Source organism: Lepisma saccharinum, chromosome 6 (assembly GCF_977018435.1).
Source record: "Lepisma saccharinum chromosome 6, izLepSacc3.1, whole genome shotgun sequence".
Lineage (NCBI taxonomy): Eukaryota > Metazoa > Arthropoda > Insecta > Zygentoma > Lepismatidae > Lepisma > Lepisma saccharinum.
The window spans coordinates 11,734,369-11,761,674 of NC_139234.1; the positions used below are offsets into that span (position 1 = coordinate 11,734,369).

At 37.7% G+C, this 27,306-nt stretch overlaps 1 protein-coding gene across 1 annotated transcript in view; it reads right to left on the reverse strand.

The window, feature by feature from the left end:
* Window positions 1-27,306, reverse strand: part of LOC145988573 (synergin gamma-like) — a 50,150-nt gene that overhangs the window by 14,348 nt on the left and 8,496 nt on the right. The window contains exons 4-9 of the mRNA XM_083123526.1: window positions 23,548-23,673; window positions 22,716-22,934; window positions 21,161-21,256; window positions 16,483-16,887; window positions 5,281-6,825; window positions 3,672-3,822 (exon numbers count right to left, since the gene is read on the reverse strand). Of these exons, the coding sequence (XP_082979652.1) occupies window positions 3,672-3,822; window positions 5,281-6,825; window positions 16,483-16,887; window positions 21,161-21,256; window positions 22,716-22,934; window positions 23,548-23,673 (2,542 nt within the window). The remainder of the gene's footprint in view (window positions 1-3,671; window positions 3,823-5,280; window positions 6,826-16,482; window positions 16,888-21,160; window positions 21,257-22,715; window positions 22,935-23,547; window positions 23,674-27,306) is intronic.

Here is a 27,306-nt window from a genome sequence, read left to right on the forward strand (position 1 = left end):
TTAAGGTATTTATGTATTTTGTGTTTGAACTAAAGCTTCAATGTGTGCGTAACAACCGCACAAATTAATTCCTAGACCAAATACTTTAGTAAATAATATTAACCTTTTATTTAAAATATAAACGTTATACTTGTGACCAGAAGATTAAATTAAAACTTAAAATCCTGTGAACTTTAGTGATGATTTATCAATATTTTTATGCTAACAACAGCAACTTTTCTTGAAAAACTCAATATGCTGACCAAGTCAGAAATTTATTTTATTTTAAAACATAAACCAAACTTAACGTTTCAACCTTCTAGCAAGGTCTTCTTCAGATTCTGTACCAAGTACATATGAAACGAGGTACAAAACAGGAAGACAAATACAGTCAACTCTCGATTCAACGACCTTTCACAGTTCCCGGGAAAAGGGTCGTTATTTCGAAGGGGTCGTTATTGGAATTTGCACCAATTTTCAGCTTAAAGGGAGCTCAAACGGACACAAAGATGCCTAGGAGATCGTAACACCATTTATCCTGGTAGTTATACAACCTGTTATGCACAGGATGCGTGTTGTGAGAAGGAAAATAGAACATGAAAAAGTTTTCACAAAAGAGAATTTAAAATAATGTTACTTTGTTTCAATTGTGCACAGTCGTTGCTTTTCCAGGAAATTCTTACGTTTCTAGTTCATGAGAAACCCGTTTCCACTGAGACCTATGGAAAGGAAAACAATCTCTCCCTTATTGCAAGCGAAACTCGAAGAATCTTGACACCAGTCAGACTGGTGCCAGCAAAAGTCGGGAGATAATCGGGCAGAATGAATGTTGGATTTCATATGGGTTTATTGGAGCATTGTCTGTTACAAGATTAACTGGTAAGATTAGATCTCTTGGGAGAAACAACACAACCTCTCTAGGTACCAGACAAAAAAAATAAAGGCAGGGCTGTAATTTTCGTACTGGTTCGACTGTGTAAAATACATCGTTAAAAAAAGTCACTTTTCTTTGCTTCAACCAACTTCATTCACCCTCCTTCCCCATTCAAGGGAACAGTCCAAACACCTTCCTTGACTTGCATTGTAATCCAGCGTGAAAAAGGAAATGCGCAACTTGCGATCTATTTTCACCCAATGCGTATTGTAGGACAGGTCATTAAACAACGTGGCAGTTGATAATCATTCGGGTTTGGAATTGAATTTCACTTTAAACAATATATTTAGTCCCGATTAGCCCATCAGCATAAAATGAACTGAAAACAAGCTTTATGAAACGGCCCATTTTCACATATCAAAATGGTAGATCGTTATTTACTCGCATTTTATGTTGGATTTAGGAGTATTCTCGATGTCAAACACCCACCCCTCCAAACGCTTTCCCCTTGAATAATGTCTTTTAATCGGTCTCGGCGACCATTCCTACATTGAACACACTTTTTTTTTCCTCCACATGAATGGTTCTGAAGAAAAGTAAATTAAATTTACGTTTTGCTTATCAGAAGGCGCAGAACATGAAGTTATTTTAACTCTTGTTTTGCTTTCTGGAGATCGAATTTCATTATCGTCAAATCAAAACAGCTTTGCGAGATTCAAAACAATAACTTTTTTCTTCGCGCTGGATGAGTCATCGCTCTTATCGGCAAGCAAGAGCTTTGCACACGCTAGACAAAACACTGGCGCCAGCTGCATCGTTAAAACAAGGAGACCGGCTGGAAGTTCGAGCAACAGGTGGCCGAAGAGAAAAGTCCCAGCATTTTAAAGAGAACGCAACTGCAACTGTCGAAGACGGAACTTTTAACAGCAGTGTAAAGAAGAAAGAAATGACCCTTGCTTTACGTTTTACCATGCAACAGACAATAATACGGGCAATATTTCCTATGCAGACAACAGCATTAAAAAAATATATAATAAATAAATTTTAAAAAACAACTGAATTCTGCAATTATCAACATTGCCGTGCACACCAGTGGCGGAGAATGAGCTGGGGAAAGGGTAGAGGGTCACCTTTTTTTTACTTGTTCTATGGTTCTTGTTCGTTTTCAAGAATATATCCAGAACTGGTTACCCCATTTTAGACGTCAAAGGAAAGGAAGATGGTGGGTCCTTTTCCACCCTCGCCTGTAATCAGCCTGCATCAGCAAGAAAATCGTGGCTGAAACAATCTGCATCCCCCCCCCCCCCCCCACGTTTGCTGATAGAAAAAGAGGGAGAAGTCAGTCAGCCAACGGAACACTTTTTTGGCAGATATTACGACATCGACACAATTAGGAAAACGTATGAAGTGGGAAACGGGAGTTATGATGATGCACGTAAGAGCGAAGTAAACTTTTGTGGAAACCTGGATGACAACGCATTAAGCAGGTTGACGATCTTTAGTTCACCTATGTGGTTTTGATTATCTCTAACAGTTTCGCTTTTTTATTAAGTGTTGCAGGGAACAAAGAACACGTTTTGAATGAAAGCGGTTACCGGAAGTTGTCGGCTACAAGGCCGAGAGTTGCTCACTCACGGGAACCTGCTGAACTCTAGGTCAGAGCTGGACAGACGGGCCAGACTTCCAGGCGTCACACATCTGTATTTTCGAACATTCCTGCGATCTTATCTCTCAAGGTGGTGTATTTATCAATGAAAGAGCTTGACCTGCCATACACATTGGCAAAGACTGCAAGTCCAGCAGTCATTTCGGGCTGCTCCCACCCTTCCCCGCGAGTTTTCAGCAGTTCTTAGGACAAGGAAACAAGTCAAGTCGATTTAAAATAACATCCAAGCACATTCGATCTTCTCTTCTGGCGTATCCAAGAGCAAGCGTGACAAAACAAGCCTGGCGCGTTGGGTAGCAGCAGTCGGGTGCGGGGTAAAATTGGTGCACTTGAGGGAGGGGAGGGCAGAGGTCAAGTGCTATTGGATATCACTCAAGCATGGTGTGGTGGTGTCTATTTTTAGTTCAGACCTAATTGTGAGCGGTAGAGCGCTCGTAAAGGGAATGAGTGGAGGAAAAAACAACGCATTTTTCGGCCGACTTCCTTCAATTTTTCAACTTTTTTTTTTCAAATTTTTCTGTCTTTTTCAAAATTTTTCACGGTTCCCAGGAAAAGGGTCGTTACTTCGAGAGGGTCGTTATACCCGGGGTCGTAGAATCGAGAGTTGACTGTATACACAAAAATCACTTCCCTCCTGACAAGATTATTAGAAAGTTGTTTCTGGAACATTCCACCTGTACTTGGTACAGAGTCTGTAGAAGACCTTGCTAAAAGGTTGAAACGTTAAGTTTGGTTTATGTTTTAAAATAAAATAAATTTCTGACTTGGTTAGCATATTGAGTTTTTCATATCATGGAAACAAGGCTTAATGGTGTTACAACTTTTATTGTATACAAAGATAGAATTTGAAGTCATTAAAGCCAAAATCAAAGATTTCAGAATTTACAACTTGCATTATTCTTGTAACATTTTGTACAGTTCATCCTATAATATGTAAGGAAAATATTATATTCTACTTTCGTAATAATGCAACCACGTGAAAAAAAAGGATAAACAAAATATGGTCCTATTCATTACTTTTTTGGGTGCGACCACACTTGGGTTATTTGCACCAGTCACATTATACAGGGCCTAGCCATGGTAAAAGTCGAGGATTTAAAGGGGCACCTAGCACATACAAGGACAAAGGCACAGCCCTATAGAGAAACTTACTTGACAAATAGTCCTTTCCTTCCCCAGTGGACACAACCTCCTCCACCACGTCATTGGAGGAGATGGAGCCAAAGATATCATAAGCGGCTTGAAGGAGATTCAAACAGCTCTGTAAGCATCTATGCCACTCATATGCATGGCGATCTCCCCCCTGAAATGCATTGAAAGATGTTACTTTTCGCGTTACAAGCACAATTTCATTAATAAATATTCAGTAATTATAAAAATAGAAACACCAAGCAGTCAAAGGAATTCCCATATCTGCACATTGCACACCAAAATTGCAGTGTTGTTAGTCAAATTAGGTAACACCTAGCCCCCCAAAAACCAAAAATTAATTGGCAAAGTTAATAACAAATAAGCAGGTACTATACATATAAAACATTTCTGAAAAACTAACAATGCCCAGTGGATATCATGGGGTCTAGTACAGAATTTATGATATGGGGAAGTGTATAATTCAGAAGTATTTTACAACAGTATCCTCTATTTGCAATAGGAAGGTCAAATATATAAAGCAGGAAAGTGTGAAATCTGGGAATATCAAAATTCCACTTTATTAAAAACCTTTCTTTTAAGTCTATTTTCTAATTTCTGTCAACATTTGGTAATAACAATACACAATGAACCACAAAGAAATGAATAATAAAGATAACAAATAACTCTTCTTGTATTTGCATTCTGACCATTCACATAAATTACTAGTGTCACAATAATCATTCTAAAACTTGAGCTCTTTCATTGGTAGCCCCAGCATTACACTTTTCTTATTTATCTTGTAGTCTATGGTTGTTACAAGCATAAAAACAGTTTGTTTTTTTATTATGACAGTAACGGTTCCAATTGTTTTATGATTTCTCCTAGCACAAAGACTAATTATTGTAGAATTTTGGAAATCATTGTCACACGAAATTCGAACCTTCCTTAAAGTAATGAGCACTGTTTGGACTGGAAAAAAGTTATTTATGTTGAAAAAAACAACTTGAAAATTACCTTACACATTTCTCATGGACAAGATATTCTCCGTTGACAAGCGACAGTAAATATCGTAGAAGCGTGAGAATGAATATAGAAGTAAATCGGAACCTTAGTAGAATGCATTTAGGGATTTTATGTTAATGCTAAGGGAACCGAACCTAACCATGAAAGCATATATTGAACAAAATCTTAAGTAATCGCTAAAACTCCGCAGTATGTGTTAATAGACGTACATCAAAATCGAACCATGTAAAAAATGCATTCGTAGCATGATTAAAATCGCAATAAAACAAAAGGAACTTGGGCCGATAAATAATTCTACAATGTAAGCAATACATACATGTTAAGAAAAATTAAGCATTTCTCTGCATGAATTTGAAATTAGGAAGTACTCTAAATGAAACACTGATGACATTTCAAACCATACCTCATTTCAATCAGTATAGATCATGCATATAAAGGGTGTGTATGTTTTAGCAATTGGAAGAAGAAATGTTTAAAAAAAAATCTTCACTTTTAAAATGCCCTGTACTGCATATAACTTCCCAGAGTTGGACACCGGTTCCCTGAAAATAATTAGAAAATGTTTATCTTTTTTAGATATAAAAATATTAAACATACAAGTACTTACTTGTGCAGTATCCCATGGTTCTATGCTGTATTTTTCTGCCACCAGTGGAACCACAGATGGTACAGGGAGGGTGGGACCTTGTGCTGATCCAGAATCACCTGCATCTTCTTCAGTCGCACCCACACCAAAAACGTTGAGGTCTAAGCTTGGGAGAGAACCTTGGCGACTTAGAGTGAGCTGACCATCACCAATTGACAAGTTATCAAGCCGACCTTCACCGATGGATAAGTTGTCGAAACCACCAAACTCTAGACTCGACACCGATTGCTGTTCCGGGGACAAATCACGCAGTTTATGAATGACACTAACTTCGCATGGCACATTTGGCTCCTTTGGTAACGTTTCTGGACCCACAAACTCCCCAAAATCATCATCGTCTTTCGCACCCATATCGTCCGCAGATACGGGGAGTCCATTCCACGGCATCTTGTTTCCCAAATTACCAAGATTATGAGGTGGCTGACTGTTAGGATCAGCGGAAAGGTTCACGCTACCGAAATCAGCATGCCACTCCTGAGCAGGTTCCGAATTTACTGTGAACACCGATGCACTAAAATCACAAGATATTGTTGGCACAGACACTGTGGGTCCCGGTTTCGATGTCAGGATTCTATCTTTGGCAATTTCAGCAAATGAGTCGTTACTTGGAGCCGTCACAAAATCACCAAATCCATCATCCTCCATGCTGTCTTTTCCATCTGCATCTACAGAACTTAAATCACTAATATCACTTGCTTTAGTACTATCACTAAGTAACGACAACTCTCTCAGTGCACTATACTTGTCTTCCATGAGCATCGAATCATTCACCTGAACTTGAACCTCATTTACTGAACTTTTCACAATGGGTGGCGGAACTGAGCGAATCACACTTTCTTTTAGAACGAATGTTTTCGGAAAATGTTTCCGACTCTGTTTCTCCAACTCTTGTTTTAAGTACACTGCACTCTCATTGCTGTTGGTCACCGAAGCTTGCTGAAAATCACAGAAATCGTCATCGTCGTCTTGAGTTTCGTTTGACTTGGAAGAAAGATCTTCAACGTGATTCGCTTGCCTTTTATCACTGGCCTTCGGTGTTCCGACATTGTAGTTCGCTAGCCTGCTTCCTATGCTGCGACCATTGGAATTCTGGTACCGTGGAAGAATGACCGGGGAAGATGTTGAGGAGGACAGTGACGGTGATGTTGGAGGAGATTCTTGATATATGGGGTTGTGAAATGTGTCCGATGCTGACGAAGGAGGGGACTGGTCCTCATCTGATCGAGAAGGTTGGTTCGATCCAGCAGCGGCGGCTGGTACAGATGGGTCTGCACTTTGGAAATCAGTGAACTCATCATCTTCACCAGGGGGAGCATTTTCCTTGGGTGGTGCCACCACAATAGCTTGCTTCCTTGGAGGATCAGTCGGCTGTGTGGCACTTGGAACCTGAGGCTCAGCTGCAGGTGTGTCAGACGGTGCAGCTTGGGGGACACAGACATTGAACTTTGGCAGTGGAGCTTGAGGGACGAGATTCAAGACACTTCTATTGTTGAACTGACACCCAGCCTGCAAAGAAAAAGTGTTCATCAAAAGGGAAAATTCATGACATTGGAATAACAATATTCAGTGTTAAGGATAATGGTAAGGTTGAAATCATAGCAATTTTTTAAAAAAAAATGTGATTAGTGATAACAATTATGGAACTGCTTGTTTGCATTTAACCATCATTTCCTCGTATTATGGGTATCACACAGGGTACACAAAATATATCATTACAGGAAAACCTCGTTAATACGATATTGGTTAATACGAAGTACCCTTTAATCCGAAGTTCTTCCCATTCCCCAGCCAATAAGATAGGATTTGTACTGTATTTCAGTATAGATAAATCAAAATACAAAGTTGTTTACAAGACCCTTCGGCAAAACTGGTTTCACTTAATTCGAAGTCGACAAGAGAAGATCGAATGTGGAGAGATATTGGACGTTATTTTAACTTGACCTTGACATGTTTCCTTGTCCTAAGAGCTGTTGACAACTAGAGGGAAGCAGCCCGAAATGCCTGCTGAACTTGCATTCTTTGTCAATGTGCATGGGAGGTCAAGTTCTATCATCCCTGAATGCGTCACCGTGGGAATATTCACCAGTGCCACATGAGAAATGCGGGATAAGACCCCAGGAATGTTCCAAAATACAAGATCCATGGCACCTGGAAGTCTAGCCCATCTGTTTAGCTCTGAACTCCAGATTCAGCCATTTCCCGTGAGCACACAGCTCTTGCCCTGGTAGCTGACAACTTCCGGTAACCACTTTCATTCAACACACGTTCTTTGTGCCCCTGTAGCACTTCATAAAAAATGGAAACCGTTACAGATAATCAAAGCCATATAGGCCAACTAAAGATAGTCAACCAGCCTAACGCGTTGTCATCTACGTTTACGGAAAGGTTTATCTCGATCTTACGTATGTTGTAATTCCAGTTTTCCGCTTCTTACGTTTCTCAACTATGCCGGTCATACAATTTGCCAAAAAGGTGCTGTGTTGGTTGAGTGACTTCTCCTTCTTTTCTTATCAGCAAACAGGGGGGATGGGGGAGTATATGCTAATTGTTTCGGGCAGAACCCTCCTCCTTTCCTTTGGTGTCTAAAATGAAGCAACCAGTTCTGAATACGTTCAGTCTTCAACAATTGCGTTATCTTTAAAATGCAGAGGATTTCCCTTCTGCCAGCTGCTGCTCTAACTTCCAGCCAGTCTCATTGTGTTTACGCTGCAGCTGGCATCAGTGTTTCGTCTAGCATCTGCAAAGCTGTCACTTGCTAATAACGGTAATGACTCATCCAGCACGAAGAAAAAAGTGTAATAGTTTTGAATCTCGCAAAGCTGTTTTGATTTCACGATAACGAAATTCAGTTTTGATTTCACGATAACGAAATTCAATCTCCAGAAAGAAAAACAAGTTAAAACAACTTCATGATGCATATACTGTTTGATATAATACATATAATCGTTGCTTTTGTTCAGAACCATTCGTATGCTGAAATTAAAAAAAAACAACACAATGCTCAATGTAGAAATAGACGCAAAGACCAATAAAAAAAAAGAAGTTATACAAGAGGAAAAGTTTTGGCGGAGCGAATGTTGGACCTCCACAATACTCCTAAACCCAACAATAAGTTGTCGATTAACACCAGAACAATCCCCCATTTTGATATCTGAAAATATGCAAGTTTCGTAAAGCTTGTTTTGAGTTCATTTTATGCTGATGAGCTAATCGGGACTAAATATAGTTTAAAGTCGAATCCAAAACAGAGTGATTATCGACTGTGGTGCTGTTTAATGTGTCCTAGGATACACATTCGGTGCAAACAGATCGCAAGTTGCGTGTTTCCTTTTTCAGGGCAGATTACAATGCAAGTCAAGGAAGAGAATGGACTGCTCCCTGAAAAGGTTGAATAACTAGGCATGATAAATGGTGTTACAGTCTACTTGTAATCTTTGTATCACGTAAGCTCCGTGTCCTCAATTTGTGTAACATTTGTCACACTTTCTTTAAAACTTACAATATTATTATATAGTACATATAAAGCTTATTTTCTGAACTACCACCAAGTATAAAACATCTGTTGTGGGGGTAATTTATACTCTACTATATTTACACCTGAAAAACAGGTGCCATCTTGAAAAGTTTGGAAAATTCGAAGTAGTTTAATTCGAAGAAGACATTTTTTGGTCCCTTGAATTTCGTATTAACGAGGTTTTCCTGTATTCCAGATGATGATACAGCACTTTTAAATACAAGGGTTATTCAGAACGTAAGTTTCATTTGCAAATATAGCTGCTGCAGTACTGTCCTCATTATGATGTACATGCATATAGAGTTCGTTGATACTCTGGTAAGGCATATATACCACCTGCAGAAATTAAAACAAAATTTACACTTCCTGCTGCATGTTTAAGAAAATCGAGAAGCCTGCAGCATTTGAGATACAATCTTTATTTCAGTTTTAATGCAAGAAACATAAAACACACATCAATTTTGCAAGGTGTATTGAGAATATGCCATGGGTGTGTGCACTTGAAGAGAAGATCTGAGAACAGATGATTCATCATTATATCACATTCCTTGCATTTTCACGTGTACCTGCCTTTGAAATTCTTGCCGTCTAGCAGTTCCACAAGGCAGTCACAGAAGCAGTCACCATGTGGTATGTATCATTCAACGACAAAGGGATTCAAAAACTGGTGCCCTGCCACAAGTATGGTACCTATGTCGAAAAGTAGTTTACAGTAGGTACACCAAATGACAATGTAAATGGCTTTTAAGTATACGGTGCAACCCAGATTTTACATTTTCCCACATTATACATTCAATCTTGAAGGTCCCAACATAACAAAATGTTATAAAATTTTCCTAGATTTTACATTTTCCCACTGCATTCATTTCTTTCATAATAGTCCATCAGAACTTACTTTCTGGATAATCCTCATAAGAAAAATTAGTTTCATGTAAAATGTAGCAAATTACTTTTACAGTTTTATTATTTTCATTACCTGGGGGTATGAATCTCATTTAATGTTTGCAAGAAAGACTGGTAGATTGATGCTGGATAAATGTGGTGGTATCTTTTTCATAAATACTAACATTTTGTACAGCAGCTACCGAGACAAATTGTGTCATCGGGATACTTGCTTTCCTGGCCTTGCATTAAATGTCAACATACTAACATCAGTGGGAATTGGGAAGAGTATTTGCATGGTTAGATAATGTATCTGCTCAACTAGCTCCGCCATCAAGGCAACTAAAAACCAGACTGAGTATATAATGGACCCTACCGGGGAAGGCCACATAGCTTGCATATATTCTCGAGGATGATCAAAGAACAAAAACTGTGCAGTGAGGGGACCCAAAAGAAACCAGAATCATTCTAGGGTGGGCAGTTCCATTGCAGTACATGCCTCCGCCACTAGATGTCTCTTGCGGAGACCCTTTTGCATCAGTAGCGGAATTGAGTGAAGTTGTGGTGCCAGCTGTTGCTCATTCATCAATTTTGTGATGGCTGAAAAGTTTGAACAGTGTGCGGTTGTGAAATTCTGTTTTCTCTTAGGAAAAACGCCAGGGGGAACAGTTGTAATGCTTGAAACAGCTTACAAGGAAGCTACTCTGGGGAAGACACAATTTTATGAGCATTTTTTCAGCTTCAGAAATGGTGAATTGTCACTTGCAGACCAACCTCAGTCAGGGCGACATGTCAAGACTAGGCCGATTTCTTTATTTTTTTTATGCAAACAGCATTGTTCACTCAGAATTCGTTCCTAATGGAAAACTGTTAACCAGGCATTTTACCTACAAGTTCTGAAACATTTGCTTCATGCTATGAGATAAAAATACCTGCACTTTGAAAATCAGTGAACTCATCATGTGTTATGGCAAAGTATGAAGGCATGGCTTTACCACAACAACGTGCCAGCGCACAAAGCCTTGAGTGTGACAATTTTTAACCAAAAACAGCATGACCCAGCTTATCCTCTCGCCATATTCATCCGATCTCACTCTGTGTAACTTCTTTTATACCCCCTCAATGAAAAAGAAAAACACTTTGGAAAAATGCTTTGCGGATGTGGAAGAGGTGAAGAAAAAACGATGAAGGAATTAAAAGGTATCTTTTTGTAAGAGTTCTAGGACTGCTTCGAAAAGTGGAAAATACATTTAGACCGGTCCATTGCATCAAATGAACATTCTTTGAAGGAAATTTAATTTGTCTCACAAAAATAAATACACAATTTTTTATTACAAAATTCTGGTTTCTTTTGGATACCCCCACGTAACTGGATATCAGATCGCAAGAACATTCCAGGGCTTTTAGTAAAGAGGTATGTTTCTGGGTACTACCATCATTGTACATCAATTCTATTGAACTGTTTCTGTCTAAAAATATTTTAAAAAGGGGGCGGGGATAAAATAATGCTTTTTAGTGTGTTTTGGCATCTTACTGTTGAGGTTTTTCTCCCCACAGTCAGATTAAAGGGGGTACAGAACTTATATAAACTAAAATAAATATTTAATTAAGAGTAAATGGAGACTGCCTCCTTGACAGTGTCTTCAATGTTAATTGTAGGTAACAACAAAGAAATAAAGTTCATCCTCCTGTACCTCACAAGAGTGCCCACATATGACTGGTTCTTACCCTTACATTTAATTTGTTTAAGACAGTGTGCTAATCACAGTGGTGTAACCTTCTCTAAAAGGGCATCCATTCAACCACTATGTTCATTGAAACGTTGTTACAGATGTCTCAACAAGGCCTTCATTCACAAATTATCAATGCTCTAGTGACCATTAGTCAATATGCATGTACAGGAAAACCTCGTTAATACGAAGTTCAAGGGACCAAAAAATGTCAACTTCGAATTAAACGACTATGAGTTATCCAAACTTTCCAAGATGGTGCCTGTTTGTCAGATGTATATGGTTTTATACTTGGTGGTAGCACAGAAAATAAGCTTTATATGTACTATATGATAATATTGTAAGTTTTAAAAAAAGTGTAAAAAATGTTACACAAAATGAGAACAATGAACTTACGTGGACACAAAGATTCCAAGGAGACAGTAACACCATTTATCCTGCCAAGTTATATAACCGGTTATGCACGGGATTTTTGTTGTGGCAAAAAGTCTTTTAAAAAACGGTATTTTCTTTCAATTGTGCAAAGTCGTTCCTCTTCCACGAAATTTTTACAACTTTAGTTCATAAGAAACCCGTTTGCACTGAGACCTACGGAAAAGAAAACAATCTTGTTTATTGCAAGAAGTGAAACTCTGAAGAATCTTGACAGTAGTCACACTGGTGCGAGCAAGAGACGGGAGATAATCGGACAGAATGAATATTGGATTTTATGTGCGTTCACTAGAACATTGTCCATTATGGGATTAACTGGTAAGAGAAGATTCTCTTGGGAGAGAAAACAACCTTTCCCTGGCACAAAAAAAAGGGGGGGGGGGTAAATTTCATTCTGGTTTGGCTGTCTAAAACACATCGTAAAAAAAGTCACATTTTGTTTGTTTTCTTCGGTTACCTTCATATTCTCCCCCTTTGCAGGGATCGGTCCCAACTCTTCCTCAACTTGCATTGTAATTCACCCAGAAAAAGGAAACACGCAACTTACGATCTGTTTGCACCTAATGTGTATTGTAGGACACATTAAACAGCGCCGCACTCGATAATTATCGCTGTACAACACGAAATTTGTCCTTTGCTTAAAAATATGTTTTTCTAATGTATTTTTGCATGCAAAACACGAATCTGCAATTAATTTCTTCGTATCACGTACAGTTTTTTGAAAAACGCCATCTTTATACATTATGTGTATTAATTACGTTTAAACAATTATAAATTCCTTTAACTGTTTTTAACTGTCTTTTTTCCAGTGCTTGATAAAATTGATATCGCTATCAGTTCGCATTGTTACGTAAAGAAACATTTTGCTGGATCCTCTAGTGATAAATGTGTTACATAACAATAACAGTGCTGGCACCACTGACGAACAAGGGCTGCCATCTGTTTTGTCCTATCCAACGTGAAGGTTATGCTTTGCAATTGCAGGTGTTTGTGTAAAGTTTTAACATTTCTGGCGGGTTTCTGTTAGTGAGGTGTGTATGAAAAGGAGGCTTCGTTCAGTGGATCATAATGGCCCGTCAGTGTAAGAATAACCTTGATTCATTTTGTTATATATGTGGTGAACTGACGTTGAATAGTCAAAGAAGTAGCCTTACCCCTGTTGTCAAAAAAACATATGAACTGTATTTTGGATGCCGAGTAGGCGATCAAGATAAGCGATGGGCACCACATATTTGCTGCAATTCTTGTTCCAGGAACTTGCGAAACTGGATGCAAGGAAAGCGAAGTGGGCTAAAATTTGCCGTACCAATGGTTTGGAGAGAGCCCACGTAACCACGTGACTGTTACTTTTGTTTGACAGATGTAATGGTCTTCTCTTCAAAATCAAAACAGCACATCCGATATCCTAATTCAGAATCAGCAAGACAACCAGTGGCTCATAGTGAAGAGCTAGCTACCTGTGCCGAAAGCTCCCGAAAATTGTACATTTGATACATCAATTGAAGAAGGAAGTTCAGGCAACGAGGACGTCGACTTCGCGCCACCAACCCTCTCAAGTACACCACATCTCATCACACAAGAGTTAAACGATCTGGTACGGGACTTAAATCTATCGAAAACAAAAGCAGAAATCTTGGGCTCTCAATTTCAAGAATGGAATCTATTGGATAAAAATGTCAAAATCAGCACGTTCCGAACGCGACAGAGTAACTTTTCATCTTGCTTTTCGGAGACTGGAGGAATTGCGTTTTGTAACAATATTAATGCTTTATTTCAGGAGTTGGGCCATGGACACAATCCAGCAGAATGGGGATTGTTCATTGATTCGTGTAAGATAAGTCCGAAGGCAGTATTGCTCCATATTTGTAATGCTTATCCATTAGTTCCAGTGGCGTATACTGTTCACAAAAAGGAGACATATGAGGTAATGCGTGACATATCGCAGTACATTGAATATAATACATTCAAGGGGCGAATCTGTGGAGACCTGAAAGTAATTGGAATTCTTACTGGCATGCAACAAGGGTATACCAAATTTTGATGCTTTGTGTGTGAATGGGACAGCCGGGACCGAGTTAACCATTACATGTGGAAAATATGGCCACCACGACAGGAATATGTACCAGCAATCAAGAACGTATCACATCCACAACTCGTGAACCCTAAAGATGTTTTTCTTCCCCCCATACACATCAAACTAGGTGCACTGCTTCCAAATCATGGGATGCCACATGTCCCTGAAATCACATTTTTTGGATTCTCATTTTGACATCTTTCCACAAAATTTAGGGGCTGTTAGTGATGAACATAGGGAACGGTTCCACCAAGACACTGCAACATTTGAAAAGCGGTTCAGTGGACGATGGAACAGCAGTATGCTTGCTGAATATTGCTGGTCTATCATCAGAGAGACTCTTTCAGATAGATACAAGAGAAGAAGATCACAATTATCATTTCCGTACAAGTTTGTACTGTCTTTGGTTTGTATACGTAAAATGCCTGTCTAATGTCTGTGCAACAAAATGTCATGTAGCTGTACAATACAAATGGTATGTCTTGGGAGAAAGCTGACTTCACATATCGATTTAGTACCTTTAACTTATTTAAACTCGCATGTTTTCAACCAAAGGACATTTTCGTAGAAATTTTCTTAGTCTTTTGTTTGTATACGTTGATTTACCTGTCTAATGTCTGTGTAACAAAATGTCATGTGACTGTACAATACAAATGGTAAGTCTTGGGAGAAAGCTGACTTCACATATCGATTTAGTACCTTTAACTTATTTAAACTTGCATGTTTTCAACCAAAGGACATTTTCGTAGAAATTTTCTTAGTCTTTTGTTTGTATACGTTGATTTACCTGTCTAATGTCTGTGTAACAAAATATCACGTGACTGTACAATAAAAATGTTACGTGTTACGAGAAAATGGATTTTACATATCGATTCAGCACCTCCAATTTAGTTAAAATCACCTGCTTTCAACTAAAGGACAGAACATGACCTCAAATTTGTTGTACAGTGAATCACTCTGGTTTGGATCTTACTTTTAAACTGTATTTAGTCCCGCTTAGCTCATCAGCATAAAAATAACTCAAAACAAGCTTTACGAAACTTACATATTTTCAGATTAATCAACAATTTATTGTTGGATTCAGGAGTATTATGGAGGTCAAATACTCGCTCTGCCAAAACTTTTCCTGTCTTATTCCTACATTAAGCATTGAGGTTTTTTTTGTTTTTGTTTTTTTTCACAGCAGCATGCTAACAGTTCTGTTTTTTCTTTCTGGAGATCGAATTTCGTTATCGTCAAAACACAATGAGACCGGTTGGAAGTTAGAGCAGCAGGTGGCAGAAGAGAAATCCTCAGCATTTTAAACAAAATGCCTGAATTCTGCAATTATCACATTGCCATGCACACCAGTGGTGGAAAATGAGCTGTTGTAAGAGAAGGGAGGGGTTCACTTTTCTTTTTCTTATCCTGCGGTTTTGGTTAGTTTTGAAGAAGGTATTCAGAACTGTTTGCTTTATTTTTAGATGCCAAAGGAAAGGAGCCCGTGTGCGCACACAAGCAAGAAAATCGTGGCCGAAACAATTAGCAATGGACATCCCCCCTGCTTACTGATAGGAAAAATGGAGAAGACACTCAGCCAACAGAACACTTTTTTGGCAAATTTTTATGACCGGCACAGTTGGGAAACGGGAGTTGCAACATACGTAAGATCACAGTCAACTTTTGCGGGAAACCTAGATGACAACGCATTAAGCGGATTGACCATCTTTTGTTGGCCTATGTGGCTTTGATTATCTGTAACAGTTTCCATTTTTTATGAAGTTCTACAGGGCACAAAGAACACGCTTTTAATGAAAGTGGTTACCGGAAGTTGACGGCTACCAGGCCAAAAGTTGCTCACTCACTGGAAACTGCTGAATCTCGAGCTCAGAGCTAGACAAATGGGTGAGACTTCCAGGCACCACGTGTCTTGTTTTGGAACATTCCTGCTATCTTATCTTGCATTTCTCATCTGGCACTGGTGAATATTTCCAAGGTGGCGCATTCAGCATGGAAAGAGCTTGACCTGCCATGCACATTGACAAAGAATGTCAATGTCCAGCGGGCATTTCGGGCTGCTTCCCTCGAGTTGTCAGCAGCTCTTAGGACAAGGAAACATGTCAAGGTCAAGTTAAAATAACATCCAAGCTCTTTCCAAATTCGATCTTCTCTTGTCGACTTACGCAGGTGTCTACTTCGAATTAAGCGAAACCAGTTTTGCCAAAGGTCTTGTAAACAACTTCGTATTAAAAATTATCCGTATTTTGATTTATCCGTACTGAAATACATTATAAATCCTATCAGCTGGGGAATGGGAAGAAGTTCGGATTAAAGGGTACTTCGTCTTAACCAATATCGTATTAACGAGGTTTTCCTGTAGTAAGTATAAGTTTCACGAGAATACCTGAGTAGGATTCAATATACGAGAAATTAATTGAATATGCATAACAATGCAAACTGACTTGTTTTGTAGTTATTGTTAAAATAATGTTACACGAATAAGACATTAAACAATGACAACTGTTATGTTAGATCATAATTACGGAACATACCTGAACCAACCCCACAAGGGCCAGCACAACGTACAATTCCTCCTCCGTCAACTGCCCTGGTACTTTTTGGTTAGCCAAGCTCCATATGTACCCAAGAACTTCACGCGGGAGACCCGTAGTTAACAGCAGCGAAAATATTCTTGTGGTGTCCACCATACCCGCACTGTCCTTCACGTGCTCCCACATTTGTTGGTACGCAGGTGGTACGTGAGGTTTACTGGTGATCCACACTGGAAGACCAACCGGGGGAGGAGACGTGGGGACCTGATTCGCAGGTGGCGTTACGGGAGGAGAGGTGGCCGACGCCATGTGAGACTGAGCTTGGGTTGCTGGGTATGGGTGAACCGGTTGTGGGCCAACTGCAAACCCATCTTGAGATGCTACAACTCCAGCAGGGCTCCGGGACTGGAACAAATTAAGCATTATATTACAAAATGGGTTACAAGGAGGTATAAATGACATGTTCATAACATATACACTGTTGCATTATCATTTTAATAGGTTTATTATCAAAAATACTTTTAAAATTGCTCCCTAAAACTACGATTGGGAATGATCACATTGGAAACCCAATTTTACAATTTCTCCCTTTCTGCAATCAATCTTCAAGGTCTGTATAAAGACACATGTTACAAAATTTTCTCACATTTTACACTTTCCTGCATTTTCAGTTTCTTTTCATCTTAGTCCCCTCAAAAAAAGTTACCTATGTTCCACTATAATTGCAAAGTAATAAATATGAACGTTATAACAGTACAGGATGGGAATAAAAAAATCTTTTAACTGAAGCCACTACATTTTTTAATGTAAATAAAGTAAAAAAAGCAAATTTTTTTCCACCAACAGTTCAGATTTACTTATGAAGTGTTCATTGGGCTAAATGAAATTACAATGATGTGTTTTCCTGGCTGGGTCGGCATAGAAGTCGTCAAGCCTCTCCACTTTTTCCTGGTCATCCGCCACTCCTCTCTTTCCAAGATATTCTAATCTAGTCCTCATCTCCTAACACTCTCCGCTATCTGCTCTTTCCACAGACATCTTGGTCTCCCTCTTGGCCTTATTCCACTCCTTGTGCATGGTAAGCTCTTACTGGTAGTCTTTCTGCATCCTTCTTCTTCATGTGTCCGAACCATCTCATCTTTGACTGATCTATCCTGTCCTGAACCTTCACCACCCCCAATGTCTGTCGGATCTCCTCATTCCTTATTCTATCCCTTCTAGTCTTCCTCAATATACTCCTTAAAAATTTCATCTTCACTGCCTGCATCTTTCTTTTGTCTCTCTCTGTCATTGTCCAAGTCTCTGCTCTATACATAATTATTGGCACATAGTGTGCGTTATATATTACCTTATTGCATAGGTACATCCCTGTTCCATATTAATCTTCGAATGCTTTGATAGAGTCCACCACCCATTTGTCCTCTTCTGTTCACCTCCTCATCTATTCTTCCACTTCTCTCAACTATGCTTCCTAGATATTTGAAGCTCTCCACTACCCTCAACTCTTCCGTGTCCATCTTTATTCTTGGTTAATTTCTGGCTTAGCACCTCATTCTTTTCTGCACTGAATTTCATTTCTGCTCTTCTGATTTCCTCATTCCAACTATCAAGCTGTCTCTGTACTTCTTCTTCCCTGTTCTCCCATATTACTAAGTCATCAGCGAACAACAGGGCCTTCATCTCTTCCTCTCCTATCTTCTTCTCCACCTCTTCATTAATTGCATCCATTGTAATTGTAATTATGAAGAGAAGTGGGGAGAGAGCACTTTCCTGTTTTAGTGCATTACTCATAATGAACCACTCCGTTCTTCCCACTGGTGTCTTCACACAGCTCTGGTTGGCCTTGTATGTGCCTTGCACTCTATACACTATCTCTTCCTCGACTCCTTTCTCTCTTAGAGCCTTCCAAATCTTTGTTCTGTCCATGCTATCGTATGCCTTTCCTATATTTAGGAATGCCATAATCAAATCATTTCTCTACTCCTAGTGCCTTTCCTGCATTTGCCTTATCGTGAATATCAGATCTACTGTTGATCTGCCTCTTCTAAATCCCTTCTGTTCCCCTCTACAGTGCTAATGTGTTAAAATTACTTCAACAGTCTTTTAGAATAATTCTAAAACTTAACAAATTTAAATTAAAGGTAAAGTATTCCGTGCATATAGCACCATATGGCCCCACATATTATCGATCTCTGCCATGTTGGAGGTGATGTGATCAGCATCATGCTCTGGCCACCATTACATCCCAGGGTTGCCCCCCACCGGTACCCATTGATTTGAGGCTGGGTGAGCCCCAAAACCACTTTATGTAGGAAAGGCTGGAAAAATTCCGACTTTAGATCACCCACACCAGGAATCGAACTTGGGTCTCCCACATGACAGTCAGATAACCTACCTACCTACTACACCATTTATTTTCCTGTAGTTTACGGTTATTACAAGCATAAGAAAACAGTTTTTTCTTTGTGACGTTTCAGGAGAACACACGCTCCTTTCATCAGACATTTATTTTCATTTTGACTAAAGATACATTGTTATAACTGTATCTTTAGTCAAAATGAAAATAAATGTCTGATGAAAGGAGCGTGTGTTCTCCTGAAACGTCACAAAGAAAAAACTGTTTTCTTATGCTTGTAATAACCGTAAACTACAGGAAAATAATTCTATCATGCAAGCAATGCGTACATACAAGAAAAACTATTATACACCATTTAATTTAAATTTAAACAAAAAAAAATAATATGCGTTTCACATTTTTGTTTCACGTATTTGCCTCATTCATCAAGTCATGATTGATGGCTGTTATCTTTAAGAATGATTGATTGATTGAGTTTGTGTTTTAAGTCCACTTTATGCACAGTAAGGCTAATCGAGACTGGACCTACAGTTTAAAATGGGGTCCAAACCACTATGTGCCTCCACCGGGTATCGAACCTGGGACCCCTTGCTACGACTGCACCCTCGAGAAGGCACTTTATCTTTAAGAATGAAACTAATCTATATTTGTTTTACATGAACACAGTACATGAATTTTACTTTTTTAATTATGGTTTTGGTTAATAAGATCCATATCAGTGCATGGCACTGCAATTCACTTGTTACATACATTAGTCAAAGGAGTTAAGAAACCATTCAGATTCTTCATAGAACATTTGATATTATAAATCAGATCAGTAAATTTTAAATTAGTGCATTATTAGTATTAGCAAAAGTTGCATGCTGGTCCATCCTTATTCGTGCTGATCTTTTTTCAATTATTTATACAGGGTGGTCCAAAAAAAGCTAAGAAAGTAATAAGTAGTAATTTTTTTCAGACACCCTGCATACAGGGAAAAAATTGCAAAATGGAAGAACTGATATCACGTTAATTTAATAAAAAATTACTCACAGTGCAACGTTCAGTTTGAAAGTAATATTCCTGTTCTGTTTTTGCACTCATCATGTTTAGTAAAAATATACAGCACACAGGGCAAAAGTCCACAAGATTGGAGCAACAACACGCCTTAATGCTACTACAGTACAGAATGCTTCTACTTAAAGAGTGACCTTGGATGGGATGAGTAAATAATCCTCAATATGAAAATTAATCTGCTCCAACTGTCACACAAGTGCTACATGAAAGCACAATATTACTGCATCTTAATTAACGAACACACTCTTTTCTTGGGTGTGGCACAAGTAGTCATAAGATGGTTAGAAGAAACCAGTAGCTTTAGTTTGTACATGTGAATCAGTTAATGGACACTAAAGATATTTAAATGGAATTGTTGACATGGTAATTAAACACAGCAAAGTCAATCTCCGTCCTCCATGAGGTGGTAAGCAACATCCCATTTGGCATTAAAGCAAGTTTCAAAGTATAGTTCCATGTTCTCAAATGCAGAGTGGTAAAAGTCCACAGGAGCAGCGTTAAACTTATCAGTGATTGCCGCATGCATATCATCCAGGTACTGTATTCAGTGTTGGTAAACTTTGTCCAGGCACGTCATTTCTGTATCATATTTAACTGCATGAGATAGACCTGTCACTCAACCCTTTAACTATCTTTAAGATGTAAAATATCCTGTGAATTATACTGTACATGCATGCTGAACGTTCTTTCTTTGTCATCGTTCTAAGATCAGCTGCAATTTTCTGCTGAATTTTGTAAGTGACGTAATATATTATAAAGTTAGCATCAGACACATGTTTGGAGACAGTTGTCCCCCACACACAGAAATATGTAACAACCAAAGCAATGTCTCGGTCACACAGTCATTTTCATGTTCACATTCGTCACTAACATACACCTACGTGTCCTCCCCTTCCTCACTAACCTACTTCCATATAACATCTGAATCTGTTCTGTGCTAGGTCTTTCAACACTTTGATTTTTCTTGATACGTATTCTTTACAGGCAAATTGTGAATGTGGCATTTGTGACTTACAGACCACTAGAAAAGGATAAACGTACACAAATAAATCTGAGTACATCCTGGACACTGACATCCATTAGTGTCTGCTTCATCTCAGAAAATGACAGAGGACTCCATGCGAAAGTACAAAGTAACATTACTTTCGCCACTTGGTAATGAATCACATGCACTGAAATTTCAAATCTAATGCCAGCTCAATGCAATTGAAATTTCATACCTGCGGTCATTTTTCCTAACATACTCTACATTCATAAAACACTTACCATAATATTGAAAACCGAGCTCATGTTATCAACTCTTGACCAATCACAAGCTTTCTGACTAGGTGTGTAGCTTATACTGCCAGATGGCTTAGAAACCTGAAAAGAAAAATTAAATACATGTGATTCTCTCTCACTGAAATGGTAATAAAAAAAATTGTAAAACATAATATGTTTCAAGCTGGTGGACTGAAAACTTATTTTCCCTGTGTTGCAGGTGCTGTTATTTTCAATCTTGCACGATTTTGCTCAAATACAATACCGAAACTCCGCTTTTAAAATTGGAAATCAAACTAACTAAAATTTACATAAATTGTCATAAAATAGGCGTCTGTCCTCCTTTCCCACAAATTACTCTTACATCATGCATATAATCCATTGACAAATTTTAGTCCAAGTTATTTATTAACAATTCCATGAGAAACTCATTTAAAACAAGTAATCAAAATTGTCACAATTTTTTAAAGATTGCAGCCAAAAGCTACAATTTACAAAATTAATGCAGAACCAAATTTTATTCTCAGGTTCTAAATTTTCATTTTAAAAATTCCCTTCAAATTATGCATAGGTTTCCAGTTTCTGACTTGACTATGCAGACACCAAAGCATACCTTTGTAGATTCCTGCCAACATGCATACAGGGATGTTTCTAAGCAATTTGAATAATCAGGTACACGTTAAAACACACAATGAATAGAAAGGTTTCATTATGCAAAAAGTTCCGATTTTCTTGCAAAATTTTGCAGCTAAGTTAATCCTTGTTTGCATATACAAAATAATTCAAATTGTGAACATGTTGTGTCAGTAAATAAACTCTAAACTTCATTAACTCTGATAAACTTACTTTTCATTTTTGCGTGTAAATTTCTTTCGCGATCGGTTTTGCCACCATCTGGTGGCTTCGTCAGACGTGTACTGCCTTGCTGCAGGTGGCCTGGTTCCTTCTTCTTCCGCTTGTGCTCGTGACGGCGCTACTTAAAGCAGTCCTCCTGACGAAGCCACTAGACGGGTGGCGAAACTGATCGCGAAAGAAATTTACGCGAAAAAATGAAAAGTAAGTTTATCAGAATTAATTACCTATCTCCACGTAACCGCCAAACAGATATCTCTAGATACAATCTAAACTTCATGTATAAGAATTAGCAGTTAATTTTGCATCATTTTATGACTAGATATGGTACATAAATGTTCCTCATACCATTCAAAAACATCCAAAAATGAACAGCATAGCATATAATCTCGTATAATAATGTTTTCATCAAAAACTAAGTATGCATGTACTCGGTACAAGCCTTTTCCTTCACTCACACCGTCAATTATTTGAAATTTTGAGGTACATAAAAACTTTTTCCATCAAGATTATTTGTGCAAATTTTTTAAATTTCATATTATATATTTAGGCTAATCACAACCATGAAGATAATTGTAAAAAACATGACAGTACACTCATCCTCATACGAGGTTGCCAACATAGGACCAAAACTTAATGCACTTGGTCGTCTATCAAAACTGGGTGATGTGAAAAAATTTAGAAAAAAAACAACTAAATTTGGTATTACCTTAATATCTCTTACACTTGGCTTGGCAAACGTCTTGGCTCTTCCAGTTGATTTCAAGTCAGAACATGCTAGCATTAGGTTGTCCAGCTGCACCTCATTCTTGGCTCCTGTTGATGGTATCATATTCCCTACTCCTATGTTAGTGTTATTCGTACAGGAAGTACTAAATGTCACACCATCTTCATTCTTCTTTTCTCCCAAGTCTATAGATCTTTTATCCTGCAAAAATGATTGTATATGTCTTAAGTATACGGCAGATCAATGGGTAGTGGCTGATGTAGGTAGGTATTCACATCACTACAATTGAAAATGCACTACATATTGTTTTTGATACATTGATTTGCTTTATTTTACTTCGCTTTTTGTGCCTCTTTTGGCTAACTTGCAAAGATGGGGTTGAGTGATGATGTGATGAAATGGATGAATGGACACTCACAAACATCCATGCCCATGCCAGGATTCTAACCCAAGACCCCTGGCATCGTAACTAACACTAAGTAAGAGATGCTGGAAATGTTATGTTGGAAGATATTTTCAACCCATTAAAAAAGGAGAAAATAAAGTTGCATTAAGGGATGAGAGTTTGAAATAGACCAAAGTGCTAACTGGCAAAATTGTCTGTAATTCTAGTTTAAGCACGATTAGTCCAACTGGACTAGCACAATTAGTCCAACTGGACTAAGTGCTATCAACTACATTGATGTCTAAGAGTAAGATAAATTACACTTAAATTACATGGGAAGGTGAGTACAATGAATAATTGCACACGTAATCTGTATCTTAAACAAACTCTTTTTATAAAGTTATGTAAAAAATTAAAATGGATAGGCACCTGAGTATCTGTGATCCTCCCAGCTGGAAATTCATTGTTGACTGTCTGTGGCTGCTGGTTCTTAGGTTTAACATATTCCTTCTTGCCAAACATATTCTCGATTAGTGCATCTGCAGTAACTGGTTCCTGTTCAAAATGGAAAACATACGAATTATGAAAAAGCTTGAAAATAATCAAGTAGTCCTAATTTATACATGAAATGTGATAACAACAACATTGCTTCACAGCATTTTTCGAAATGAAATTATGCTAGCAACGTGCAAGGCAGAATATTTCTTACTGCTTAATTTATATCTGAAGAGAATCCAAAAGTTTAAATTAGACCTCTAGTAAACTCAGATGGCAAACTTTAATGTACAACGTATAGAGTCCATATCAAAAGGGATTTTGCAACTTACAAAGGAGATACATATGTATTCAGATTTCACAGCATAAATTCCATGACTTCCCTGTTCTAAAATTAAATTCCACACTATTCTGTGGTGCTTTCACATGTTAACTAAATTTTAAGCATTATTCCGCACCTGCTTTCAACAGAATAACCTTCATTAAACATTGTTCAAAAAGAAATGAATAAAAATTAACTACAAAAAATGTTTATATAGAATATTTTTAATCATGAAAATAAGCAGAATTTATTTCCATTCCATCCTCGAAAGTACAAATACACTTAACTTTCCCTTATAATTCCATGCTTTTGGACATATTTTCAAAATTCCATGACTTCTTACCTCAAAGGTCGATTTACCTGTCTGTTCCAGGTCAGCACAAAACCGTCATACACAACACTGCGATGTAGCAGAATCTACCAAAGCACTATAAGTCTGATGTGCATTTGATGTATCTAGGGTTGAAACTCCAAATTGCCACTTGCCCCCTTGATGTTTCCTGTGCAGTTACAATCACAACTGCTACTTGCTCGGGTGCTTGCGTGGTTTGGATCAAGTGACATCGTCTAAGATGCCAGTTCTAAGCAGTTTTAAGTCGGTAACAGAATGACACTGCGGTGTTCACTGACGAGTGTGTATTTTGTCTCTCCACTAAGGTCTAAAGCCAATGCAGCAGAATTGGAGATTTTTAACAAGTGACAATTCAGAGTCACCCAGTGCCCAAATCGACAGAAATAACTAACTAACTAACTAAACTAACTCTCTAGCCTTCTTAAACCCGAAGGTTCACGGTTGCAGCAACACAGGCCTTCCATCTGTCCCTATCTTGAGCAAGATCTATATACTCTTTTCCATCCCTACCGATTTCCCTTAGGTCCATCTCAACGTTGTCCCTCCATCTTCGTCTTGGCCTTCCTACAGGTCTCTTACCGTCAGGTTTCCCAACAAGAATCCTGTAAACTCCTCTTTCCTTTCCCATTCGTGCCACATGGCCTGCCCACCTAAGTCTTCTTGATTTAATTATTCTAATAATATCTGGACACGAATACAAATTATGTAGTTCTAAATTATGTAACCTTCTCCACTCACCTGTCTCCTCATCCCTTTTAGGTCCAAAGATTTTCCTAAGGATCTTATTTTCAAATACTCTCAATTTATGTTCCTCTTTCAATGTAAGGGACCAAGTTTCACATCCATATAATACTACAGGCAAAATTACTGTTTTGTATATTTTAACTTTTAGTTTCTTAGATATTAAATGAGAAGACAAAAGTTTATGAAGAGAGAAGTAACATGCATTTCCTGAATTAAGCCTACTTTTTATTTCCTCTTTAATATAATTTTCATTTGTTAATATTACTCCTAAGTATTTGAATTTGGAAACTGGTTCAAACGAGTTGTTATCAATAATTAGATTTTGATTATTACCTAACACTTGGTTTCGGCCTGTAAGCATATATTTAGTTTTCTCTTTGTTAACTTCCAAACATATCTCTTTAGCAGTTTTGAAAAATAGTTTAGCATTATTCTTAATTGTATTCACATCATCCCCCAGTAAGTCTACATCATCTGCATATGCTAACAACTGAATCACACCATTTAATTTGAGTCCTTCTTTAGTTTCTTTTACCTTCCTAACAGCATATTCTAAGGCAAAATTAAAGAGCAATGGAGATAATGCATCTCCTTGTTTTAACCCATCATGAATTGTAAATTTGTCAGACATATTAATACCCACACGAATTTTACTTTCGGTTTCACTGGTGCATACTTTTATCATACTAACAAGCTTCTTAGGTATTCCAAACTCTACTAATATATTATATAGTTTATCTCTTTTGACTGAATCATATGCTTTTTTAAAATCAATGAATAGCTGATGGACATTTTGATTACATTCCCACTTTTTTTCAAGTGTCTGTCTGATGTGAAAAATTTGATCTGTAGTTGATCTGTTACGTTTAAATCCACATTGATAATCACCTATAATTTCATTAGCATATGGGGTTAGTCTTGTTAAAAGAATGTTAGATAATATTTTATATGTTGTTGAGAGTAGAGAAATTCCACGGTAATTATTGCAGTTCATTTTATCACCTTTTTTAAATTAGGAACAATTATGGATTCTTTCCACTGTTGAGGGATTTCTTCTTTATTCCATATTAAACAAATTAATTTATGAATTTGACATATTAATGAATTTCCACCATATTTAATTAACTCAGCTGGTATTAAATCAATGCCAGGTGCTTTGTTATTCTTTAGCCTTTTAATAGCATCTTTAACTTCAGTCAAGTTAGGTTCTGGAACTAAAGGTTCAACTGTGTGTACTTCATTCACTTCTGATTTATCTCCTACATGGACATTTAAAAGGTTATTAAAGTAGTTCTTCCATCTATTTAGAATATCACTTGGGTCAGCTAGAAAATCACCGTCTTTATCTTTTATCAAGTTTACTTTAGGTTGCCACCCCTTTCTAAACTCATTTACACCTTTATATAAATCTCTGATATTTTTATTTTTGCTGTTTGTTTCAATTTCGTTAATTTTGGTTTTCAAGTAATCTCTTTTTTTACTTCTAAACATGCGGTTAACTTCTCGCTTTATTCTATTATAATTGTTTAGATTTGTATCATCAGAGTTATTTAACCACCTAAGTCTAGCCTGATTTCTTATTTCTATTAGATTATGACATTCATTATCAAACCATGGCTTACTTTTTCTCGGTTTATGGTATCCTATACTTTCTTTAGCTGCTGATTCTATTGCATTACGTATGTGCTCCCAATTCTTATTTACGTCTGTTTCATTTATATTTTCACCATCATTTAAATCCTGCAAAACATCAAATCTATTTGACAGTTTAATTTGGTAATCTTTCTTAATTTTTTCATCAGTAAACTTTCCTGTATCAAATTTTAGAACTTTTAGATTTTGTTGCTTATGCAAATCGACAGAAATAACTTTTTTTATATGAAGCAAATTTACTCCAAATCAATGTGAATTGATTGAGTTGGTGTTTTAAGTCCACTTTATGCACAGTAAGGCTAACCAGGACTGGACCTACAGTTTCATGTGGGATCCGAACCACTATGTGCCTCCACCAGAAAATGGACCCTGGACCATTGATTAGAAGGCAATGAAGCTACCACTGCACCATCGAGGAGGCCCAAATCAATGTCAAGTTTGCAGCCTATTTCTCAGGAATGGGAGTAAGATGGTGATACATCCAATCCAATTTCCCACACACTATTAATAACCTCAATTCTCATCAATCTCAACTATGGATGTGCGAGATCGAGAAAAAATTTTCCCAGCCTGATCCCAAACATATAAAAATTTCAAATGATTATTTTTAAAAATGGATAAT